Source organism: Leptonychotes weddellii, chromosome 10 (assembly GCF_054177405.1).
Source record: "Leptonychotes weddellii isolate Sample4059 chromosome 10, ASM5417740v2, whole genome shotgun sequence".
Taxonomy (NCBI): Eukaryota; Metazoa; Chordata; class Mammalia; order Carnivora; family Phocidae; genus Leptonychotes; species Leptonychotes weddellii.
The window spans coordinates 104,996,150-105,018,534 of NC_138378.1; the positions used below are offsets into that span (position 1 = coordinate 104,996,150).

Below are 22,385 nucleotides of genomic sequence, written 5' to 3' on the forward strand. Positions count from 1 at the left end.
AGAAAGATTCAGTGTTTTCCTTGCCATCAGAAAGCCTGAAAACTGATCATTTCTCAAAAGCTTCTCACTAGAGCTTACCTGTGTAATGTTTTCTTTTCCAGAACTCTTTGGGAAGAATCAGTCCCTACATATTGACTTAAACTTGCACAGAGTTGTCCCTCAACCTGCATGCAGGTTTTTTGTTTTGTTTTGTTTTGTTTTAAAGATTTATTTATTTGACACAGAGAGAGAGAGAGAGACACTGAGAGAGGGAACACAAGCAGGGGGAGTGGGAGAGGGAGAAGTAGTCTTCCCACTGAGCAGGGGGTCCAGATGTGGGGCTTGATCCCAGGACCCTGGGATCATGACCTGAGCCAAAGGCAGACACTTAACGACTGAGCCACCCAGGCGCCCCTGCATGCAGGTTTTTTGGGGGGTTTTTTGTTTTTGTTTTGTTTTAGAGACAGAGGGACAGCATGGAAGGGGCAGAGGGAAAGAGAAGGAATCTTAAGCAGGCTCCAGGCCCAGTGCAGAGTCCTATGCAGGGCTCGATCTCACAACCCTGAGATCCTGACCTGAGCCAAAATCAAGAGTTGGACGCTTAACCGACTGAGCCACCCAGGCGCCCCACCAGGCAACTCCTGAAAGATGCCCATATGCACTTATTTTGGAAGGCTGCCCCTTTTTCTTTTTACTCCACTATCTCTGTGCCACCACCAGTTGATACACAAGTGAGGTGCCTTCCACCATCACAAACAATTTTGAATTAAAGTTACTTTGAAAAACCAGTTTTGCAACCAGCTCCAGCAAAAACCATTCTATAATATGACCTTTTATTTTTAGTTTCTCATAATAGACTTTAATTTTCATTGGATTTATACAAAATTGTCTTCTAAGGGTTTATATTTGGCACTGGCTGTAGCCATTGGTTTACAGTTCACAAAATTCTATTTGTAACTTTAGCCCTTGGCCCTTTGCAACCCCAGCCATGCTAGATTCTTCTCAAAGGCATCATGGTGCAGTAGGAAGAGACTGGACTTTGGATTTAGAGCATTCTGAATTCTAGTCCCTGCTCTGCCACTTACTTGTGGTCTAGAAAAGCTTTTTGTTTTTGTTTTAAGATTTTATTTATTTGAGGGGCAGCCTGGGTGGCTCAGTCGTTGAGCGTCTGCCTTCGGCTCAGGTCATGATCCCGGGGTCCTGGGATCAAGCCCCGCATCGGGCTCCCTGCTGAGAAGGAACCTGCTTCTCCCTCTCCCACTCCCCCTGCTTGTGTTCCCTCTCTCACTGTGTCTCTCTCTGTCAAATAAATAAATAAAATCTTTTTTATAAAAAAAAAAAAAAGAAGATTTTATTTGAGAGAGAGGGAGTGCGAGAGTGAGCAGGGTGAAGGGTAGCTGGACAAGCAGACTCCCTGCTGAGCATGGAGCCTGGCCTAAGGCTGGGACCCTGAGATCATGACCTGCACCAAAATCAAGAATCAGCCACTTAACCAACTAAGCCACCCAGGTGCCCCAGAAAAGGTTTTTAAACCTCTCTGAACCCAAATTGCTTCACCTGTAAAGTTGGGATAGTAAATGTACTCTGTAGGATTGTTGAGGTTGAAATGGGATAATGTGTGGGAGGCTCCAGGCCACAGAAGAGATGATCAATAAATGGTTGCAATCATACCAATAGGCCAATGTTATAATTACAGGGACTCCAGAGAAGCCAATTTGCCTTCATCTCTTAGAAGTGCCAGAGAAGGGCAGTTTGGTTTACTGTTTTTGTTTTAGATTGCGATTTTTTATTCAGGCTGTCTCCAAGTTTAGAGACGGAGCATTCCTTGCTCTAAATAGAATCAAGATAATTAAACTGGTTCCGTGATAGAGGCGAAGTTTACCTCAGTGAGAACATTCTCAGCTCTGGGTTGAGTCCCTAGCATGATTCACAGGTCTGTGACAACTGAGTTGAATCAAACCGGGAGAAGTCGCAGCCTCCCCAGGCAGGGTAGGGCAGTGTGGAGGGAAAGAAAAAAGTAAGCAGAGGAGCACCTGACTCTGGATTTCCGCGTGGGTCATGATCTCAGGGTCCTGGGATCCAGTCCCGCTCTGCACTCAGTGGGGAGTCTGCTTGAGGATTTTCACTCTCTCCCTCTTCGTCTGCCCTCCCCCTGCTTGTGTTTTCTCTCTCTAAAATAAATGTAAAAATCTTAAAAAAAAAAAAAAAAAGAGTAAGTAGACATGCAGGGGAATGCTGCAGGGTGGACAGCAGGCCTGTAGGGACAGAGGGGCCAGATCGCAGAGACAAGTCAGGCGCACTGTGGCAGGTGACTGGGAACGACCTGGAAGAAAAACTCACCCTATGATGTAGGATGCCAGTTTTCAGCACAGAAGAGCAAAAGGGGGAGATCAGACAGCCAATAATAATGACATTGGGGTCAGCCCCTAAGACAGAGAGCTGAGAGATCACTTTTTAATATTAAGGGGGGAAGATATATTGTGATAGCAGCCAGGGTGGGTCATATGACATCTTGGGCTCTGCTCAGCCCGAAACTACTGTGGGTCTCTGCTGGGAGGGGCAGATCCGGGCAGAGCCAGGCCCCTGCTCTGGGCTGTCAATCACAATCGGCTTGCTAGAGAGAGATCAATCATGGAAAGTAGGCCTGGGGCAGAAGAGGGAGTGGATGGGAAGTTTGGTGTCCCAATTACAGACTCCCCTCCCCCAGCCTCTTCTTCCCGCATGCCACTCAGAATAGCCCTGGCATCTTTACTGGGTCAGGCTGCCAACTCACAGTGACCCACTGCTCCGCTCGCCCAGCCCTGTCCCCCGGTCCTATTCTCAGAGCTCGCAGCCTGGCGGGGTGCACTCCTGAGAGACAGTACAGCATCCTAAAAAGAGTATTTGGGCAGGTCCAGTTCCGAGTGTCTTCCTAATCGGTCGACCTGAGGCACAAAAGGCATTTTGCTTGTCTGAGCCTCAGGCTCCTTGTCTGCCCGTCTACACCTCGGGAGGTTGTGGCAAAGTTCAAACGGGATGTGTAGACGCAGCTTACAAATGATAAGGGGTGCTGTTACTAATTTCCCCCTCTCCCCTTGAGTTGTGCCGGCCTGCTGTGCGTATGCACAGCCTCCCATGCCCCCCACCCCCCTCCTCCCCCTCCTCCCTTCCCCGCCCCAGGGGCCACACAGGCCCAGAGGGAGCTGGGGCTTCTACAGTGTCATCCTTCCCTGTTTTTATCCATAAAGTGGGCTCGAAGGGACCCCCTAGGTGGGGTCCAGCACTCTTTTGTGTGCTTGAAAAAATGAACCACGAGAATGGCATTTCTCGGTACTCTGCTGCAGAAGGCAGGCACTGTTCCATCAGCCCCTGCACTGCTCTGCTCCTTCCACTCGTCAAGGACAGGATGTCCTATCTGTGAAGTACTCGGCCTGTTTCTTCTCTTCTGTCTTCTGTCTGCCTTTTGGCTTTTTTTTTTTTTTGCATTGCTCCTTTGTATCCCTGCTTGAAATTAGCAAGTTGAATCAAAAATAAATAATCATCACAGCTGCGGGGCGGGGGTGTGGGGGTGTGGGGTGGTGTTTGAGCCTTTGCCGTGTGCTGTGCTAAGTGCTTGTCTTGCTTCATCTCAGCAGTTCTGGGTGACCGGAGTGGGGAAGGGGGGGCGCGGGGGGGGGTGTCATAGCTGAGTCTCAGAGGTAGCTGGCCACTTCCCAAGGTAACAAACCTTTAAGGGGCAGAGCCAACATTCAAACTCAGATATGTCTTACTCTAAAACCTGTGTTAATTTGTTTTAGTGCAAATAGTTTCTTGATTTCTTTCCTATCTTTGTTTGTTTTGGATAATAAATGCAATACACCACACTCATCAAATTGCTGAAAGGAAGAAGGCTGACATTCTGTGAGTTGGCTAGGATGGAGAGCAATGGAAGCTTTCATACATATAACCGCTTTGAAAAGCAATTTGACGATACCTAGTAAAGTTGAAAAGGTACATACCCTACAGTGGAACCATTCCATTCCTAGATATATACCCCAGGGAAACTGTTGAATATGTACTTGAAGATACCTGTACGGAAATGTTCACTTGAAGATACCTGTACGGAAATGTTCACAACAGCACTGTTTATGTTTTTATTTTTTTTAAGATTTGATTTATTTGACAGAGACACAGTGAGAGAGGGAACACAAGCAGGGGGAGTGGGAGAGGGAGAAGCAGGCTCCCCGCTGAGCCGGGAGCCCGATGTGGGGCTCAACCCCAGGACCCCGCAATCACGACCCAAGCCAAAGGCAGACGTTTAGCCAACTGAGCCACCCAGGGGCCCTACAGCACTGTGTTTAATAGAATAAAAAAAAAAAAAAAATCAACCCAGGTGTCCATCAACAAGATAATATTATACATATACATATATATATATGATATATTGCAACCTTAAAATAGTTCATATAAGCAAACTTTAATAATCTAATCTAGAGGTACATGGATAAATCTAAAAAAAAAAAGTTTGTTGAGCACAAAAAATATGCAGTATGTATACCACAGAGTTCAAATTTTAGAAATAGGCATACAAATACCCATGTATATTGTTTATGAATATCCACATATATAAGTAGCTAAAAACATGCACTGTGTTGATTAGCACCAAATTCAAGAGAGTAACTTGGGGGGAGGGGGAAGATAGGAGTTTTAAAAACTGCCTACATTTTATTTCTTAAAAAAAATTTTGGTGAAAGTATAACAAAATGTTAAACAGATGATTTGACAAAGCTGAATGGTAAGTTTACATATATATTATTTTCTATACTTTTCTGAATGTCTGAGATAATTAGATATAAAGTGATATATTTTCATTATAAAAAAAGTTCAGATTTTGCAGAGGAGCATAAAGATAATAAAAGTTACCTGTAATCAAACCATCCAAAGATAGTAACTATTAACATTTTGTTGAATATGCAGACTTTTTTCTTAGCTCTTACATTAAAATCTGTGATCTATTTTGAGTTAATTTTTATAGATGATACAGGGTAAGGATCCAACTTCATTTTTTTGCCTGTGGACATCCAACAATTGTCCCAGTACCATTTGTTGAAGAGACTGTTCATTCCCCATTGAATGGTTTTGATACCCTTATAGGAAATGAACTGATTGTAGATATAAAGATTTATTTCTAGGGCGCCTGGGTGGCTCAGACGGTTAAGCGTCTGCCTTCGGCTCAGGTCATGGTCCCAGAGTCCTGGGATCGAGTCCCGCATCGGGCTCCCTGCTCCTTGGGAGCCTGCTTCTCCCTCTGCTTCTCTCTCTCTGTCTCTCATGAATAAATAAATAAAATCTTAAAAAAAAAAAAAAAAGATTTATTTCTAGACTCTCAATTCTACTCCATTGATCTATATGTCTGTCCTCATGCTAGTACTACACAGCCTTGATTACTGTAGGCTTTGTGTTAAGTTCTGAAACTGGGACATGCAAACCCTCCAACTTTGTTCTTTTTCAGGATTATTTAGGCTATTTTGAGACCCTTGCATTTCAAGCTTGATTTTTTAATCATTGAGATTTTTATTTATTTATTGGGAGAGATAGTGATAGAGAGAGAGCATGAGAGGGGGAGAGTCAGAGGGAGAAGCAGACTCCCTGCTGAGCAGGGAGCCCGATGCGGGACTCGATCCCGGGACTCCAGGATCATGACCTGAGCCGAAGGCAGTCGCTTAAACAACTGAGCCACCCAGGCGCCCAATCTTTTTTTTTTTTTGTACTAACTCTTAAGAAGAAAAATGAAAAGAGGAACCACTAATCACCAATGGTTTTGCATAGTGTGTGAAATCAGCATATGAATCTGAAAGCTAAAAGAAGATTGGATTTCCTTTCTTCATTTCAGCCCTTAATCAAACCTTTTTACTGTGGAAAAAAAAACAAGAGTAAAGAAATATATGCTTTCTTGTGTTATGATAGTTTTTAGTTATCCAGCTGAATTAGAAGAAATGAGAAGAAAATTCCTGTGAACCATCTACAGAGGCTCCTGCCTACTTTGAACGATACTTAATTCTTCACGATATCATTTTCCCCATCTTCAAAAGAAATCCGCTCTAATATAGCCTCTTCCCCACAGCAATAACAGCCAAATGAAGAAGCGGCCAACGTCTGCCGTGGGCTACAAGAGGCCCATCAGCCAGTATGCTCGGGTTGCTATGGCAATGGGGTCCCACCCCAGGTACAGGGTAAGAAGCTGGGAAATAGAAGGGGGGAAAGGAGAGAGAGCCCAAGGGAGGCGATGCTCGTAATCTCTGCTTGCTCCTCCTACCTCATCACCTTTGCTATAACCCAATATTTACTGAGTGCTTAAGACGTAACATCATCTGCACCACTGCTCACGTCTGGTCTGACGTTCCCGCCACAGGCTGAAAACATCATGTTTCTGGAGTTGGATGTGTCCCCTCCAGCTGTCTTTGAGATGGAGTTCTCTCATGACCAAGAACAAGACCCCCGTGCGCTACACATGGAGAGGCTCATGCGCTTGGACAGCTTTCTGGAAAGACCTTCCACATCTAAAGTTCGAAAGTCCAGGTCCTGGTCAGTACCACTGTGGTCAGAGTGGGCAGTGGACTTAAGAGGCAGGGAGACCGTATGAGCTGGTTGAGGCTGAAGAGGGTTTGGGCTGTACCTGCGAGGCATTAAGGGCGGGGGGGGTAACTGGGGGTCGTCGGGGAGGAGTTCCCACAGCAACAGGATGAGGGAGAAGCAAGTCCTCACTTTTCTGTTTCCTGCTGTTTCCCAACCTCCCCATTCACCCACCTCATCCCGACCCTCTGCAGGTGCCAGAGTCCTCAGCGGCCTCCACCCTCTACCACACAGGCCTCACTGGCCTCCGCTGCCCAGCGCCCCACAACAGTGCTAGACCATGAGTGACAGCCTTCAGTCAGGCTGCCCATCCAAGAGCCTCCTGGGATGGGGAGCCAACCCCGGATCATCTCACCTGCCGCTCAGTGTGCGTGCGTGTGTGTGCATGTGCGCGTGCGTGTGTGTGAGGGGGTGAGAGTCTGGCAGACCGTGCGCCGGCCTGCTCCTCTTAGCCTCCTTTATTTAATTAATGTTATTTATTTGTGGAGCTCAGTTGTGGGGGGAGATGCCCTCGCCTGAGCCCGCCGTGATCACTGCATAGCCTCCTTTCCTTCTGACTTTAGGACCCCCCCCCCCATGTCAGACCTCAAGCTCCTCCCCGTCAGCTGCTTCCAGAAGGGAAGGTAGCCAGTGCCTGGGAAGAGAGTACTTTTTCTCCCTGTCTCACTCCATAATCCATCTCCTCCTGCGCTGACAGTGAGCAGTTCCTAAGCACTTTCTGGGACTAGAAAAATGCTAGATGCCCACAAAGGACCAGAGATGTCCTGCCAGTGTGGGCCTGTGCTCCCAGTGAAAAGAGCCCTACACTTCACTTTCTGGAACTCAGATAACCTCTTTTGGCCTCTTGGGCTCCTTTTCAAGGACTTACATGACCTCACCGACGCAGCCCATGCTCTTCGGCTTTGGCAAGAACTCCTGGCTTACCAAACTCTGCTTCCTGGCCACCTTCCCAACCTTTGGATGGGAATTGTGAGCCAGACGGTTGCTGCCTCCTCAGGGCCTGCTGAAAATGAAACCGTAGTGGAGACAACATGGACAGTCATCACAGGAAGTCCCTTCTCTGAGTCCCTTTGTTTCTGTCCCCTCGGAGAAGTAACTTGGGTCAACAAGTGATCAAGCCAACTGCCCATTTTTGAGATGCTGCTCCTTCCTGCTTTGGTCATTTTCCTCTGCAGCTGCCTGGATCCCAGCTCATAGTGGGAGGAATCAATGTCATTCTCCCCCTGGCTACGCAAAGGTATTGGAATCTGTTGCTTGCCCCTTCATTTGGCACAGGCGACAGAGACCCAGGCACAATCTGGCAGCTTTGCTTCTTACTCCTGTTTCTGCATCACATTTGTTGAGCACTATTTTGTTGAAAACGGATCCTTTCTTCAGCATTGTGAAAATTGGTCCCTAGGGAAGTACTCCCCACCTCCTTTTGTGACATCCCAAGATGTCTCCAGGTATCTCAAGTAATAAGTAAATTTCTACCAAAAAAAAAAAAGGAGAGAGAGAGAGATGAATTTGCATTGATTTACTTTTTAAGTGTGTATTTTGGTAGAGGAGTGAAGAGGTAATCATGAAAGAAACAAGTGATTTAAGATCTCAAAATGCCCTAATAGTGGGAATCTCTGGTTCCCAGAAATATAAGGATTTTAGTCATTGGGAGAAAAGCATGAAACTGATGGAGCTGCTTGAATTTGGTGAGTGGGAGGTGGGGGCGGGGGGTGGGGGCTGATTACCTGGTTCTTCTCTTTCCATCAGGAAGTGGACCCTTCTTGCACAGTTCAAGTTCTGCTCTAAGGACCAAGCTATGGTCTGGTTTAATTCAATGATGCTGTCATTTCTGCCATAGTTACTGGACTAGATGGTTGGACAACTCAATTGCCATTTACTCCTGTCCTTCTAGGAAGTATCATTCTTCATCAGAGCCCAAGAGATTATTTGAGACTCAGGATTCAGATCAGAGGTTTGGCTGTGTCTGGGACAGGAATTATGCGTAGAAATCCCCCAGGTGGCCTGGGCACCGGGGGACTTCATGCCTACATTGAGCAACCTCTCCTGCTGACCTTTCTTGTTTGTGGATGAAACAGCACGTGTCACCCCCATTCATCACTTGGACACATCGACTCTGCATCATCTGGTCACTTGACCCTCACAGTCTTAGAGCACAAAGTACCCAGTTCCACCACCCCCAGTCTGAGGGCTGGGCCCGAGGTGTGGCGGAGGAGCTCTTGCCTGCGGCTTTGTGTACGTGTGTTACGTGTGTTTGTGTGTGCGTGTTTGTGTGTGTGTTTACCTCCGCTCTGCACTCGGGGGACACTCTACACTCGGTGTAAGATATGCTGGGAACAGGACCACCGAGGCGGTTGGATCTGTCTCTCTGTCTCTCTCCTTTCCCTTTTGATGTATCAAACATTTGATTGACAAAGTGAAGGCCTTGATGAGGACCAAATTTCCATGTCTGTTGCTATGGTCTTTATTTAGGACAACAGTGAATGCAGTGGCCCATTCTTGTCACTCTATACATATGACTATACGGGGACATATGTAATATATAAATATATATAAAAAACCGTTACCCTCTGTCTCCTTGGCTTCAGATGAGGCCACTCTGTTGAGCTGAAATGCACCTGCAGCTTGGTGCCGCCTGCAGCCCGCAGCCCAGCCCTGTTCAAATTAACACAGTCGATAATAAAGGAATGAGTATCGTCACAGAATTGCTTGACTGCCTTCTCTTCCCTTTGTTCTTATATTCTCCTATGCACTTTCTCCTTTCTCTCTCTGCCTTGTTTTTCCAAGAGGGGTGGGAGAGTATTTGGAGCTCAGCGGCTGCTATCAGGACCTTGGGGAAGAACGGGCTGCTCAAAAGGGACTCGTCTGCGCAGGAGGGCTGAGAGGCAGGTCCCAGGCTCTAGCCCGAAGTCTGTGCCAGACCCTTGGCAATAGCTGTTCGTGTTCTGGGCGAATGGTCCCCACCCCGTTCGTTCTGAGCTATTAGCAGATGTCCAAACAGCCTAGATATCCAGATGAGCTGTCGATATCCTTTGACAGCTCTGCTCCTCCATTGATCAGCCAGGAGAGATGAAAGCGGGTAATAATTAAAACAGTTTCAAAGACTAACATCCCATTCGGCTCTATTCCCAGGGCTTCTTCCCCTCCCTCTGGGTTCTGGCTGTTGGTTCCCTGGAGCAGGGAGGTCTTACGGGAAATGAAAAGTAGTTGCTGCTAACAAATAAACAAACACAAAGCCCCTGACTCCCAGGGGAGTGCTGTGGTTGGCCCGGTGCACGCAGCAGGTTTGGGCACCGGACGCTTCTCCTGGAGGGGCTCCCTGCCCTGACGGCCAGGCCTGGAGTGACTCTGCTATTTGAGATCTGCCAGGTGCTGGGTCAGGTACTTGCCCCATGCACACCCACTTCATCCTCCCACGTGGAAGGTATTGTCACTGGTTTACAGACGGGATTTAGGAAAATGAACTAACTAGGCTAAAGACGTGAGGTTAGCGACGAGGCTGGGTTTCCCCACTCTAACGCCCGTGTTTTTTCCTTCTGGGCCACCCCTCGAACCCAGCCATACCTTAAGAAAACTGATGGGCACCCTGTGTGTTTTATAGGTAGTGAAGGCCAGGGACAGAAGGGCAGTGGTCAGAAATAAAACCAGATCTTCAGAACCTGAACGTAGAGGTCCTCTTTCAAAACCACTCGTTTCTCCTGTTAGCAGGTGAGGTCACTTGTATGGCTGACATTGGTGGTTTTCTAGAGCTTCACAGAAAAGCCAGAGGGTAGGAACTCTCCCTTGGCGCCCAGGGCTTTTGTTAACTGTTTGTTGATAAAGAAGCTGCCATGTTTCACTTCTTCCTCCAAGGCTGGGCACCTGATCTCCAGAGGCTGGGGTGTGTGTTAGTTGAAACTCTTGGCCGCTACTAAAGATTCATTTAAGATGGCCTGAATGAAAAGCGTGCCACGGACCCCAAGGGCAAGGACAGAACCAGTCCTCAGAAATAATCGAGTACCGGGGACTCAAACACCACAAAGACCCTCTCTAGTTCACCGAACTTCTTTCCGTTTGGGGTACTCTTTCCTCGGCTACTCCAGTCGTGATGTAGAAAATACATCTGCTAGCAGCAGCTCACCCAGAGAGACTTCGAATCTCAGTCCCAGTGCCAAATTCATGGGAATGTGATCCCAATTCAGTGGTTTGGGTCAGGTGGGTGAAACATGATATCTGACCAAGACCTTCGAAAGTTCTGCTGCTGTAACCATGTGTATGGAGGAAGGGTGGAAATAAAGATTTTTCTCAAGAAAGATGGTGGGGGTAGCCGTGGGGATGGGGTATGCTCTGCACAGCCAACAGAACAGCCGTCCGTGACCAGTGCATCCATCACCCACGATGGCTTAAGAAAGGTTGCCCTGGGCTCATCCTATTATCCTGGCTATTTTTCTTACAACGTGGTCCAAGGCTCACCTGCATCAAAATTAACACCCTCAGAGAGTCTACTTCATTAGGTCGAGGATAGATCCATGGGGTAGACGCTATAGGTTGTCTTTCCAATATCCGTTCTTCCTTTCTTCCTTGACAAAAATTGTTCAAGGAGAGCAGTGTACCCAACTAAAAATAATCATATTCCTAGACTCTCCGGCAGCAACAGGTGGCCATGTGACATGGTTTTGGTTCCATGCGACATGAAAGTCGGTTAGGAATTTCTGGAAATGTTTTTCCTCTTCCCCTTTCTTCTTCCTTCCTAAAACTCACATGTACCTCCTAGAAGTGCATTCTGTCATTGAACAACCATTTATTGAGCACCTGTTAACCCATATGTTCATCCCAGGCATTGTTCTAAGTGCTGGGAATACAGGAGTGAATGGAATAAACAGAAGCCCCTGCCCTCCCCCGCCCCTCCGCCTCCTGCTTACACTTTAGGGTGGGGAGAAAAAGACATTGAACAAGAAAAACACATTGCATGTCAGATGGTGATAGTGTGAGCAGAGAAGGGAGACCGGGGTTTCCCAGATGGTTGGGGTGGGGCGGGAGGAGTTGCAGGGTTTTTTTGTTTTTTAAAGATTTTATTTATTTGACAGAGAGAGACAGAGAGAGAGGGAACACAAGCAGAGGGAGTGGGAGAGGGAGAAGCAGGACTCCTGAGGAGCAGGGAGCCCGATGCAGGGCTCGATTCCATGACCCTGGGATCACGACCTGAGCCGAAGGCAGACGCTTAACGACTGAGCCACCCAGGCGCCCCTGGAGTTGCAGTTTTAAAGCCTTTACTAAGAAGGTGATATTTGAGCAAATTTCTGGAGGTACGGAAGTGGACTCCAGGAGAGGAAAGCAAATGCAAACCTCACGGGTGGGAGTATGTCAGGCTTGTTCAAGGAACAGCCACCATATTCCCACCCTGAGGCTGCGAGCACAACATGTAAAGGCTGACGGAGAGGAAGACATGGAGAACCAAGTTCCTGATGACGTTTGTGTTGCTCTACCAGCCTGGGTCTCTCCACTTCTGGATTTATAATGGAGGCAGACAGGGCCGCCTGGCTGGCTCAGTCGGAGTGGAGCGTGTGACACTTGATCCCGGGGTTCTTTTTTTTTTTTTTAATTATTTATTTATTTATTTTTTTATTCTTATGTTAATCCCCGTACATTACATCATTAGTTCTAGATGGATCCCGGGGTTCTAAATCCAAGCCCCACATTGGGTGTAGAGGTTACTTAAAAATAAAATCTTTTTAAAAAAGAAGAATGGTGGCAGACAAATCCCTACAGGTTTAAACCAGTATTAGGGGGATTTGCCAGGAATTTGCATTTGAAATGAGCACCTCCAGGTGATTGCAGTGAATACTCACTAAAGTGTGAGAATCTCCTTTCAACCATTTGCAATTCCAAGTCACCCTCACAGTGGGCCTGTCCTTCAACAGCTGCTGGCACTGGGACCCTGGGCTTGTGTAGACACCAGGACCACGCTCAAGGATGGTAGAGGAGGAAGGCTCAAAGCCACTCGAGGCCCCTCAGAGCCCCTGGAGCCCCTGTACTCAGTCATGCATCATTTTTTCTTCACAACTGGGCAGAGGGAGGGGTAGGCTGCTACCTCCTTTGGGCTAGAAAACCAAAGTGATTGGGGCACCTGGGTGGCTCAGTTGGTTGAGCGGCAGCCTTTGGCTCCGGTCATGATCCCAGGGTCCTGGAATCGAGCCCCGCATCGGGCTCCCTGCTTGGCGGGAAGCCTGTTTCTCCCTCTCCCACTCCCGCTGCTTGTGTTCTTTCTCTAGCTGTCTCTCTCTCTCTGTTAAATAAATAAATAAAATCTTTATTAAAAAAAAAAAAGAAAGAAAACCAAAGTGATTCTTTGTTCACATCCAAAGCTCCCACTTGCCAATAAGCAAAAGTAGACCCAGAAAAGGAAAATGATTTCCCAAAGTCACACAAATGGTTAGCAGGTGAGATGGGCCTGAAAGGCATAAGGATTTTACTAATCTAATTCACTGTTTATATTTTCTGTTGTGTGTTGATTTTATTTTTCTTTTTTAAATAACTTGAAACTCACAGAACAGTTGCAAGAATTGTACTAAGAACAGCCATATATATACTCTTCTGGTTTTTTTTCAAGTTTTTTTTTTTTTTTTTTTTTTAAGTAGGCTCCATGCCTAGCGCAGAGCCCAATGCAGGGCTCAAACTCAAGACTGAATGGAGATCAAGAGTCTACTGCTCAACCGACCAAGCCCCCCAGGTGCTCCTTTAAGATTTTATTTTTACGTAATCTCTACACCCAACAATGGGGCTCGAACTCACAACCCTGAGATCTGGAGTCACAGGCTCCATCGACTGAGGCAGCCAGGCACCCCACCCCCTTAGTCCATTCTTGACCTTTGCACCCTTAACAATTTCCGGTCTTTCAGGCCAGTTAATTTGTGGACTATCCCTCAATTAAGGTTTGATGTTTCCTCATGATTAGATCCAGGTGATGCTCAGACAGACGTGACGCTGTGGCCTTCTCACTGTACCCCATCAGGTGGCAGGTAATGACATTGCTTTGTCCTGTTACTAGTGACCTTAATTTTGATCATTTATTAAGGCAGTGTCTACCGGGCTTCTCTGTTGTAAAGTAATTCCTCCTTATCCTTTTGTAATGAATAGCATTTTGTGAGGAGATACTGTGAACTATGTAAATATCCCACTCTTCTATGTTTCACTAGTTTTAACATACATTGATGTGTCCTGCTTGAATTAATTATTGTTATACGGTTGCTGAAGGGTGGCTTTTTAATTCCATTATTTCTTCTGCATTTATTAGTTGACATTAATGTGAGAAACAGCTTTCTCTTATTTTTTTTGCTTCTTTATATCAATGTGGCCTCATGGATTCCTGTTTTATTCAATGGGTTATAATCCACTATTGTCATTGAATTCTATGCCCAACGTGGGACTCAAACTCATGACCCCAAGATCAAGAGTTGTATTTGTTTTGATGCTCAAATTATGCTGGATTTGGTCAGCAGCAGTGCCTTCAAGCAGGCTTCTGTGTTTTTCTTTTTTTAAGATTTTTATTTATTTATTTGACAGAGAGATAGAGAGCGAGCACAAGTGGGCAGAGTGGCAGGCAGAGGGAAAGGAAGAAGCAGGCTATCCGCTGAGCAGGGAGCCCAATGTGGGGCTCGATCCCAGGACTCTGGGATCATGACCTGAGCCAAAGGCAGCCGCTTAACCGACTGAGCCACCCAGGTGCCCCTTCTGTGTTCTTTTGAAATGTTCCCTTTCTTCTTTGAGCACTTCCTTACTTCATGGCACAAAAAAAATGTTCCAGACTCATCCAAGAAAACCCAATTCCTTTTAGTGGTGAGTTGTGCCCTTATTATTAATGGTGGTCTCTACTCCCAGACTCTCTCAGTGGACAGAGCTTGGAAATGTATACACATTATATTCACATAGTCGTTCATTCATACCTTTACAATTGTATCTACCTCATATCTAACCATGAGTTCCCACCAATTCCTCCACTTTCTTTCTTTCCTTTTTTTTTTTTAAGATTTTATTTATTTATTTGACAGAGAGGGAGAGAGAGCACAAGCAGGGGGAGCTGCAGGCAGAGGGAGAAGCAGGCTCCCCGCTGAGCAAGGAGCCTGATGCGGGACTCGATCCCAGGACCCTGGGATCATGACCTGAGGCGAAGGCAGATGCTTAACGACTGAGCCACCCAGGTGCCCCCAATTCCTCCACTTTCAACCCAACATCTCAGGGTTGGTTTTGGTGTTCCCGTTTTTCATATTTGTAACTCCTTTCCCTGACAGATGAGACACCTGCCTCCCATTAACCCCAGTGTATTTACTTATTTGCCCAATTCCCCTTGTATGTGGCCAATTTCTTGACCCCTCCTGCAGGACTGCCACCATGCTGGGTTGCCCTCCCCCTGTGGGTACCGACTTTTGCCACGCCCTGCTCTGCAGCCATGCGGGATGGCCTTTTAACTGAATCCCTAAGGAAAGGAGGGAATAAAGAGGGACAAGGGGAGAGACACATTATATTTGAAGCAGGAACCCTCCTCGATTTTACATCCCTTTCCATGTGCTGTAGCAAATTTCCAAAAGTACAAGAAGACGAGAAAAGCAAGGATGTAAACTGCCCTTATTCTAGGGGTTTACAAATAAAATAGTCAGGTGTGAATGTTAAGAGCAAAAAGCCAGGGCACCTGGGTGGTTTAGTTGGTTAAGTGCCTGACTTTGGCTCAGGTCTTGATCCCAGCTTTCTGGAATCAAGTCCCAGGGCAGTCTCCCTGCTGAACAGGGAGTCGGCTTCTCCCTCCTCCTGTTCTTGCTCTCTCTCTCTCTTTCCCTCTCAAATAAGTAAAATCTTAAAAAAAGAAAAGAAAAGGGCGCCTGGGTGGCTCAGTCGTTAAGTGTCTGCCTTCGGCTCGGGTCATGATTTCAGGGTCCTGGGATCAAGCCCCACATCAGGCTCCCTGCTCCGCGGGAAGCCTGCTTCTCCCGCTCCCACTTCCTCTGCTTGTGTTCCTGCTCTCACTATCTCTCTGTCAAATAAATAAATAAAATCTTTAAAAAAAAAGAAAAGAAAAGAAGAAAAGAGCGAAGAGCCAGCATGCTCATCACCCACGCTGAGGCCCGATGTGCACACGTCGGCTTCCACCTGGCACTTCTCCCCATTGGTGAGGTAGCGGTATTAGGGACCCTCCCTTATGTTCCTAGGCAAGTCAGTCAACAACCTGGGCCTCCGGATCCTCATAGAAAAGGTCAAAGTGATGACCTTTCCCTACCCCACCCCCTCACCAGCAGTTACTGATCCTAAGAGACACCAGAATTTTATAAAGAATAAAGAACCCTATGTTATTAATTATGGTTGTTGTATCAGCTAGGATATAAGATCAGCTGCCTAAAGGCAATCCACAGTAACTGGGGCTTAAACAAGATAGAAACTTTACTACTCCCTCACATAGTATTCTGGGTCTAAGTGGACCAAGGCTAGTTTGGGGACTGATAGGGCTGTTCCGTGGGACTGGAAACCAATACTCCTTGCATATTGTTGGTTGAACATCTTTAGAGTGTTGTCCTTGTCCACGTGGCCAAGACGCTCACCACCACATTGGCATTCCAGACACTGGAAAGGGAAAAAAGAAGTAGAGGGCATGCCCTGTTCCTTTACAGGAACCTAGAATTTGCATAATCCTATTGGCCAGAACTTTGCCACACCTACCTTCAAGGTGGAAATCTGTGTCTTTATTGTAAGAGGCTAATTATCAGGGATTTTAGTATGGTACTATTGCATATATTGGCCCTGTTCCTGTTTGCAGGGTATCCCCTATATTTTTTTTTTTTTAAGATTTTATTTTTTAGGGCGCCTGGGTGGCTCAGTTGGTTAAGCGACTGCCTTCAGCTCAGGTCATGATCCTGGAGTCCCTGGATCGAGTCCCGCATCGGGCTCCCTGCTTGGCAGGGAGTCTGCTTCGTCCTCTGACCCTATCCCCTCTCATGTGTTCTCTCTCTCTCATTCTCTCTGTCTCAAATAAATAAATAAAATCTTTAAAAAAAAAAAAAAAAGATTTTATTTTTTAGTCATCTCTACACCCAATGTGGGGCTCGAACTCACAACCCTGAGATCAAGCGTTGCATGCTCCACCGACTGAGCCAGCCAGGAGCCCCTGCCCTGTATTCTTTGGGCTTTTCATAATGGCCTCTGCAAAGTCCAAATGTGTCTCTGGCAGGAACAGCAGAGACAAGGTTTGCAGGATTTGGACCTTATACAATTTTGGGGAGAGGAAGGAGAGCCCTTATTAAGAAAAAGAGCAGGGGCACCTGGGTGGCTCAGTGGTTAAGCGTCTGCCTTCAGCTCAGGTCATGATCCCAGGGTCCTGGGATCGAGCCCCGTATCGGGCTCCCTGCTCGGCAGGAAGCCTGCTTCTCCCTCTCCCACTCTCCCTGCTTGTGTTCCCTCTCTCGCTGTGTCTCTCTCTGTCAAATAAATAAATAAAATCTTTAAAAAAAAAAAAGAAAGAGCAAATATTATGAAACAAAATTAGATATCAAAGTGAATATTTGTTTAGAATGAGAAAATAAATCACAACGTATTACACAGTTTAAGAGCTGAAAAATACCACACTGCAAAATTCAGAAAAATAATATAATATTGGTATTATTTAAATACCTGACAGACCTCTCTAAAACTTTTTGCCCTGTATTTTTCTACTGTGCATCTTTTGGATGCCTCTGCCTTTGACAGCAATTTTGTAATGTTTTCTAGCCAAAAATTAGAAAAATAATTCAGTCTTTCTCTTATTGAGAGTTTAGAAGTTTCTTTCCACTTCAACTCTATTGGTAATGTCATGTAAATTCTTAGAATTATGGCTAAATTTGGGAAAACCTCTATCAAATTTTTTTTCATCTGTGAGCTATAAGATTTCAGGGTATTCCAAGTTGTGTGTGTGCAATAACTAATCTTAAACAGTTTGAAATAATAATGCCTTTTTTTTTTTAAGATTTTATTTATTTATTTGACAGAGAGAGACACAGCGAGAGAGGGAACACAAGCAAGGGGAGTGGGAGAGGGAGATGGAGGCTTCCCGCCGAGCAGGGAGCCGGACGTGGGGCTCGATCCCAGGACCCTGGGACCATGAACTAAGCCAATGGCAGAGGCTTAACAACTGAGCCACCCAGGCACCCCAATAATAATGCTTATTAACCAGTTTGTTGACAATGTTCTAATTGTGATGGTTTCATATGAATTTTTGGTATTATTTTCACATGTCAGTATCTGTGGGGATGCTGAAAAAATACAACATATACACAGATGTCCTAGCTCTTTTAGTATGGCTACAAGATTGTGCCTGTAAACACAAGAATCCTGATAAATTCTCTTCTGCACCATTTCCAACAAAAAGGAAAAATAATGAATTTTATGCTTATGATTTTTTTTTAAGATTTTATTTATTTATTTGACAGAGAGAGAGCACAAGCAGGGCAAGCAGCAGAGGGAGAGGGAAAAGCAGGTTCCCCGCAGAGCAGGGAGCCCGATGTGGGACTCGATCCCAGGACCCTGGGATCATGACCTGAGCCCAAAGGCAGATGCTTAGCCGACTGAGCCACCCAGGCGCCTCTATGCTTATGATTATATACACTGTCATGTACATTCCTAACAGGAGGGAATTTCCATTTTGATCAGGCATTGCCGAGAACCCAACAGTCCAGTTACACTGTTTTGCACATCTAAGAGTTGGAAGAAATTTCTGCAGACTAGCTTTTGGCTCTGTAAATGTCAGCCTTGTCTCTTTCACTACCCACCAACGTCTGGTGCCAGACACTGCACGACTCTTCGTTATCCATTTATAACGTCTGGCCTCGCACCTTCACATTTTGCTACCAGATGAGTTGGGAGTGGATGATAGGCATATTCCTGGCAGCTATTCCTGCACTAGGTCAGCAAGCAATAATGTATCTATACATGCATGTGACTGTGAACCACACAAATATATCCCACTAAACCAAACTAAATTTGTCTCCAACTCAACTTCTCTTTAGTTAGATCCCCAAAATGCCTGCAGCCATGCCATGAAGGTATGAAGGAAGTGGGAGTAGAAAGAGACAGTGGTTTTAAGTAACTCCAGTAAAAATATCTTTTTTTAAAAAAGATTTTATTTATTGGGAGAGAGAGTGAGCAAGAGAGAATAGGAGCAGGGGAGGGGCTGAAGGAGAGGGAGAACAGACTCCCCACTGAGCATGGGCTGGATCCCAGGACCCCAAGATCATAACCTGAGCTGAAGTGCAGACGCTTACCTGACAGAGCCACTCAGGCGCCCCTAAAATATCTTTTAGAATTTTTTTTTAAAAGATCTTTATTTATTCATTTGAGAGAGAGAGAGCACAAGCAAAGGGAGAGGGAGAAGCAGACTCCCCGATGAGCTGGGAGCCCCACGTGGGGCTTGATCCCAGGACCTGGAGATCATGACCCAAGCCAAAGGCAGACGCTCAACCATCTGAGCCACCCAGGTGTCCCATCTTTTAGAATTTTTTTAAGGAACATATGACCATATAAATACATTGTTAAGGCTCCTCACTGGGCCCTGCAAATAGGGGTGTCCTAGGGTTTAAGCTTCAGCAGCTTCCGAGTAAATTTACCTCAGTCCCTGCAGCCATAGGGTAGAGCTTTTAAGGCAAAGTGATTCAAGTTAGAAAGCAACCTTGCATTCCCCTTTGGTACCTTAGCCCTGGTTTTTCTGCCCTCCCCTCTTTAGCACTTCACCCCCCAACCGCCATCCCAAAGACCGCTCTCCTCCGGATAAAGAAAACGTAAATAGGCAAGTATCCCCATGGAAAAATTGCTTAATGTGAAGCTATTTGTTTGTTTGTTTGTTTATTTGGATTTTTTTTTTAGTAATCTCTACACCCAATGTGGGGCTCAAACTCACGACACCGAAACCAAGAGTCGCATGCTCTTCCAACTGAGCCAGACAGGTGCACCAGAAATTAGTTTTTTAATTATAAAGATCAATACCTGCCAAGTCAGAAAATTTGAAATAAATAAATAAACATACACATACATGCGCACATATACACAGGAAATTAAGCGATACCTAGACAAATAATTTTAATATTTTGATCTATGTATTTGGGGGACTATTGAGAATGGGAAGCTAAGAGGCTGCCCAACCCACTCCGGACTATGCCCAGTTCACAGGCTGCATTCATGGCAGGCGGAGCTTCTCCAGCCCCCCGGGGTGGGGGGGCGGGTGAGCCTGTGGCAGGGGTGAGGGTGCGCATGCGCAGGCACTCCCGCGCCCCCACTCAGGTATACGCCCCTGGTACACGTCCGGCGCTGTGTGGAGTGTGTGTTCTCTTTGGCTAGCGCTCTTCTTTCCGTGATGTCCTTTGTTTTTTGTGGGATTTTTTAATTTTTATTTTTTAAGATTGTATTTATTTGAGAGAGAGAGAATGAGAGACAGAGAGCATGAGAGGGGGGAGGGTCAGAGGGAGAAGCAGACTCCCCGCCGAGCAGGGAGCCCGACGCGGGACTCGATCCCGGGACTCCAGGATCATGACCTGAGCCGAAGGCAGTCGCCCAACCAACTGAACTACCCAGGCGCCCCTCCGTGATGCCCTTTGGACACATGCTTCCTCACCCAGCCATCTGTTTGGTCTTTCTCCAAAGGGGACGATGAACAATTTCTAGAGCTACATATTCATACGAACGTTCATTTTTGATGCCCAGTCGGTGTGACCTCCCTTTCCTGAGCTAGTGCCAACACTGGATTGTAGATGATTAACTAACATCTTTATTTAAAAATAGGCATAAAGTCTGATGACACAATTAGGCGGCCCCCACAGAAAGGAATCTAAGTGCATAGACTTCCATACCTTCCTTCCTTCCTTCTTTCCTCCCTCCTTCCCTCCCCATCTCTCTTTCTTTCCCTCCCCCCTCCCCCGCAGTCAGTGACCCACAGGGGATTAAATCGTAATTTAAAAACAAAACAAGGGGTGCCTGGGTGGCTCAGTCGTTAAGCATCTGCCTTTGGCTCAGGTCATGGTCCCAGGGTCCAGGGACCGAGCCCCACATCGGGCTCCCTGCACCGTGGGAAGCCTGCTTCTCCCTCTCCCACTCCCCCTGCTTGTGTTCCCTCTCTCGCTGTGTCTCTCTCTGTCAAATAAATAAAATCTTTAAATAAATAAATAAAAACAAGACAAGAATAAATTAAAAAAAAAAGAAAACAGATTTTTTCCCTATCTTTGAGAAAGAATGTTAATACATTTTACTTATGTACATTTTTAATGAGGAACTGAGAACATAGAACTAATAGTTAAATATATTTTTAAAAAACCTACTAAAGTTCTGCAACTTGGCTGCTTTTGTATTTGCCTGGTTAAGAGATGGTATTAGAGAGAGAGAAATGGGTTTGCAGGAGAGAGAAAAAAAGGTGCGAGAGAGCTCTCCAGGGACCTCAGCTAGAAAGGCCAGGATCTAGAAAGGACAACGCCCGGCAAGCAAGGACTCGGTGGGAGATGAGAGGGAGCTCAGCAGGAAGCGCTTTGTGCTCACGCCCCACACCGGCCCTCCAGGTCCTCGGAGCTAAAGGAAGTTAAAGCTGACCTTTAATCCTTTTGACTGGTGCAAGAATTTCAATGTCACCACTGCAACGAAAAATAGGCTTTCTCCTTCTATTGTTATTATTTAACTTTTGAAACTTAATGCTAAAACAATGGCTTAATGCTAAAACAATGGAATTGCTTAAACAGGGAATTCTCTAAGTTTTGCTAGCATTTGAAGGAGTGACTTGTGTTTCAGATGCTTCCCCCCCCACACACCTAAGCTTCCTCCGTGGAGCAGTTTGACAGCTCTCTTTAATCTGCAAAAGCTGCTTGACTCATCTTTGTTCTTGCAGAGATCAGGGCTGCCGTCTGCCACAGACTGACAATTTACAGGTGTTCATGGCGCTTTCCCCTTGTCAAATTAAATCCATATTTTGATTGCATTTTGTTCTAGCAGGATGAGATGCAGTGGAAACGGTAATAAAAACAGCTCAGTGAAAATGACTTAGAGGAATAAATTGATTTTGCCCTCAGTGCAGCAGGGAAGATCGGCTCGTCACTCCCAGTCTCTCCCGGCAACCAGAGTCCCCAGAGCCCGACCAACGCCTTACGCCTCCCAGGGGAATCGCAGAGCTCCCAGGCTGCCCCCACTCAATTTGCTTTACAAAGGGAAAATGATTCTCAGGGAGCTGTTGGAAACTTGCATTCTATCCGGCAAAAAGGGGGGAAGGTAGCAGTGAAATATTTAAAAAGAGAGCTAGAGAGTGAAGGGGCATAGGAGAGCCAGAAAAGATTCAACTAATGCGAACACCCACGCCCACACCCACCTCTACAAAATCCCTGTTACCAAGTAGACAGTGGAACCCAGTTTGGGGAACAATGATGTGCAGAATTCTTCATGTCATCAGTGAAGGATTATCATCGTGTCATTTCAGAAAGGAAGGGAGCTTCGTTCTTTCTCTCATTCGTTCGGTGACTATCTGCTGATCCCTACAAGGAGCCAAGCAGTGTGATGGGTTGTTCCAACAGCAAGTGCTCACCACTGTCTAGCTCACCATTTCTCACCATTTCACGGGCAACTTCCCTGCCCCCATCAGGAGCCTCCTAACCGGTCAGTCTGTTGGGCCTTGCTGCCCCCTCCCCTCCTACCCCTCCCCCATGGAACATTATCCACACAGTAGCTAAAGAGGTATTTCATAGCAAACAAGTTATATTGAAAATGCAAAAGGATGGGGCGCCTGGGTGGCTCAGTCGTTAACCATCTGCCTTTGGCTTCGGTCATGATCCCAGGGTCCTGGGATCTAGCCCCGCATC

The 22,385-nt window shown here is 46.3% G+C and overlaps 1 protein-coding gene across 1 annotated transcript in view; it reads left to right on the top strand.

The window, feature by feature from the left end:
• The window catches only part of KIF3C (kinesin family member 3C), a 36,724-nt gene extending 27,452 nt beyond the window's left edge, over positions 1 to 9,272 (top strand). The window contains exons 6-8 of the mRNA XM_006732867.3: positions 6,062 to 6,170; positions 6,350 to 6,522; positions 6,765 to 9,272. Of these exons, the coding sequence (XP_006732930.1) occupies positions 6,062 to 6,170; positions 6,350 to 6,522; positions 6,765 to 6,858 (376 nt within the window). The 3' untranslated portion in view covers positions 6,859 to 9,272. The remainder of the gene's footprint in view (positions 1 to 6,061; positions 6,171 to 6,349; positions 6,523 to 6,764) is intronic.
• Positions 9,273 to 22,385: the final 13,113 nt, after the last annotated feature.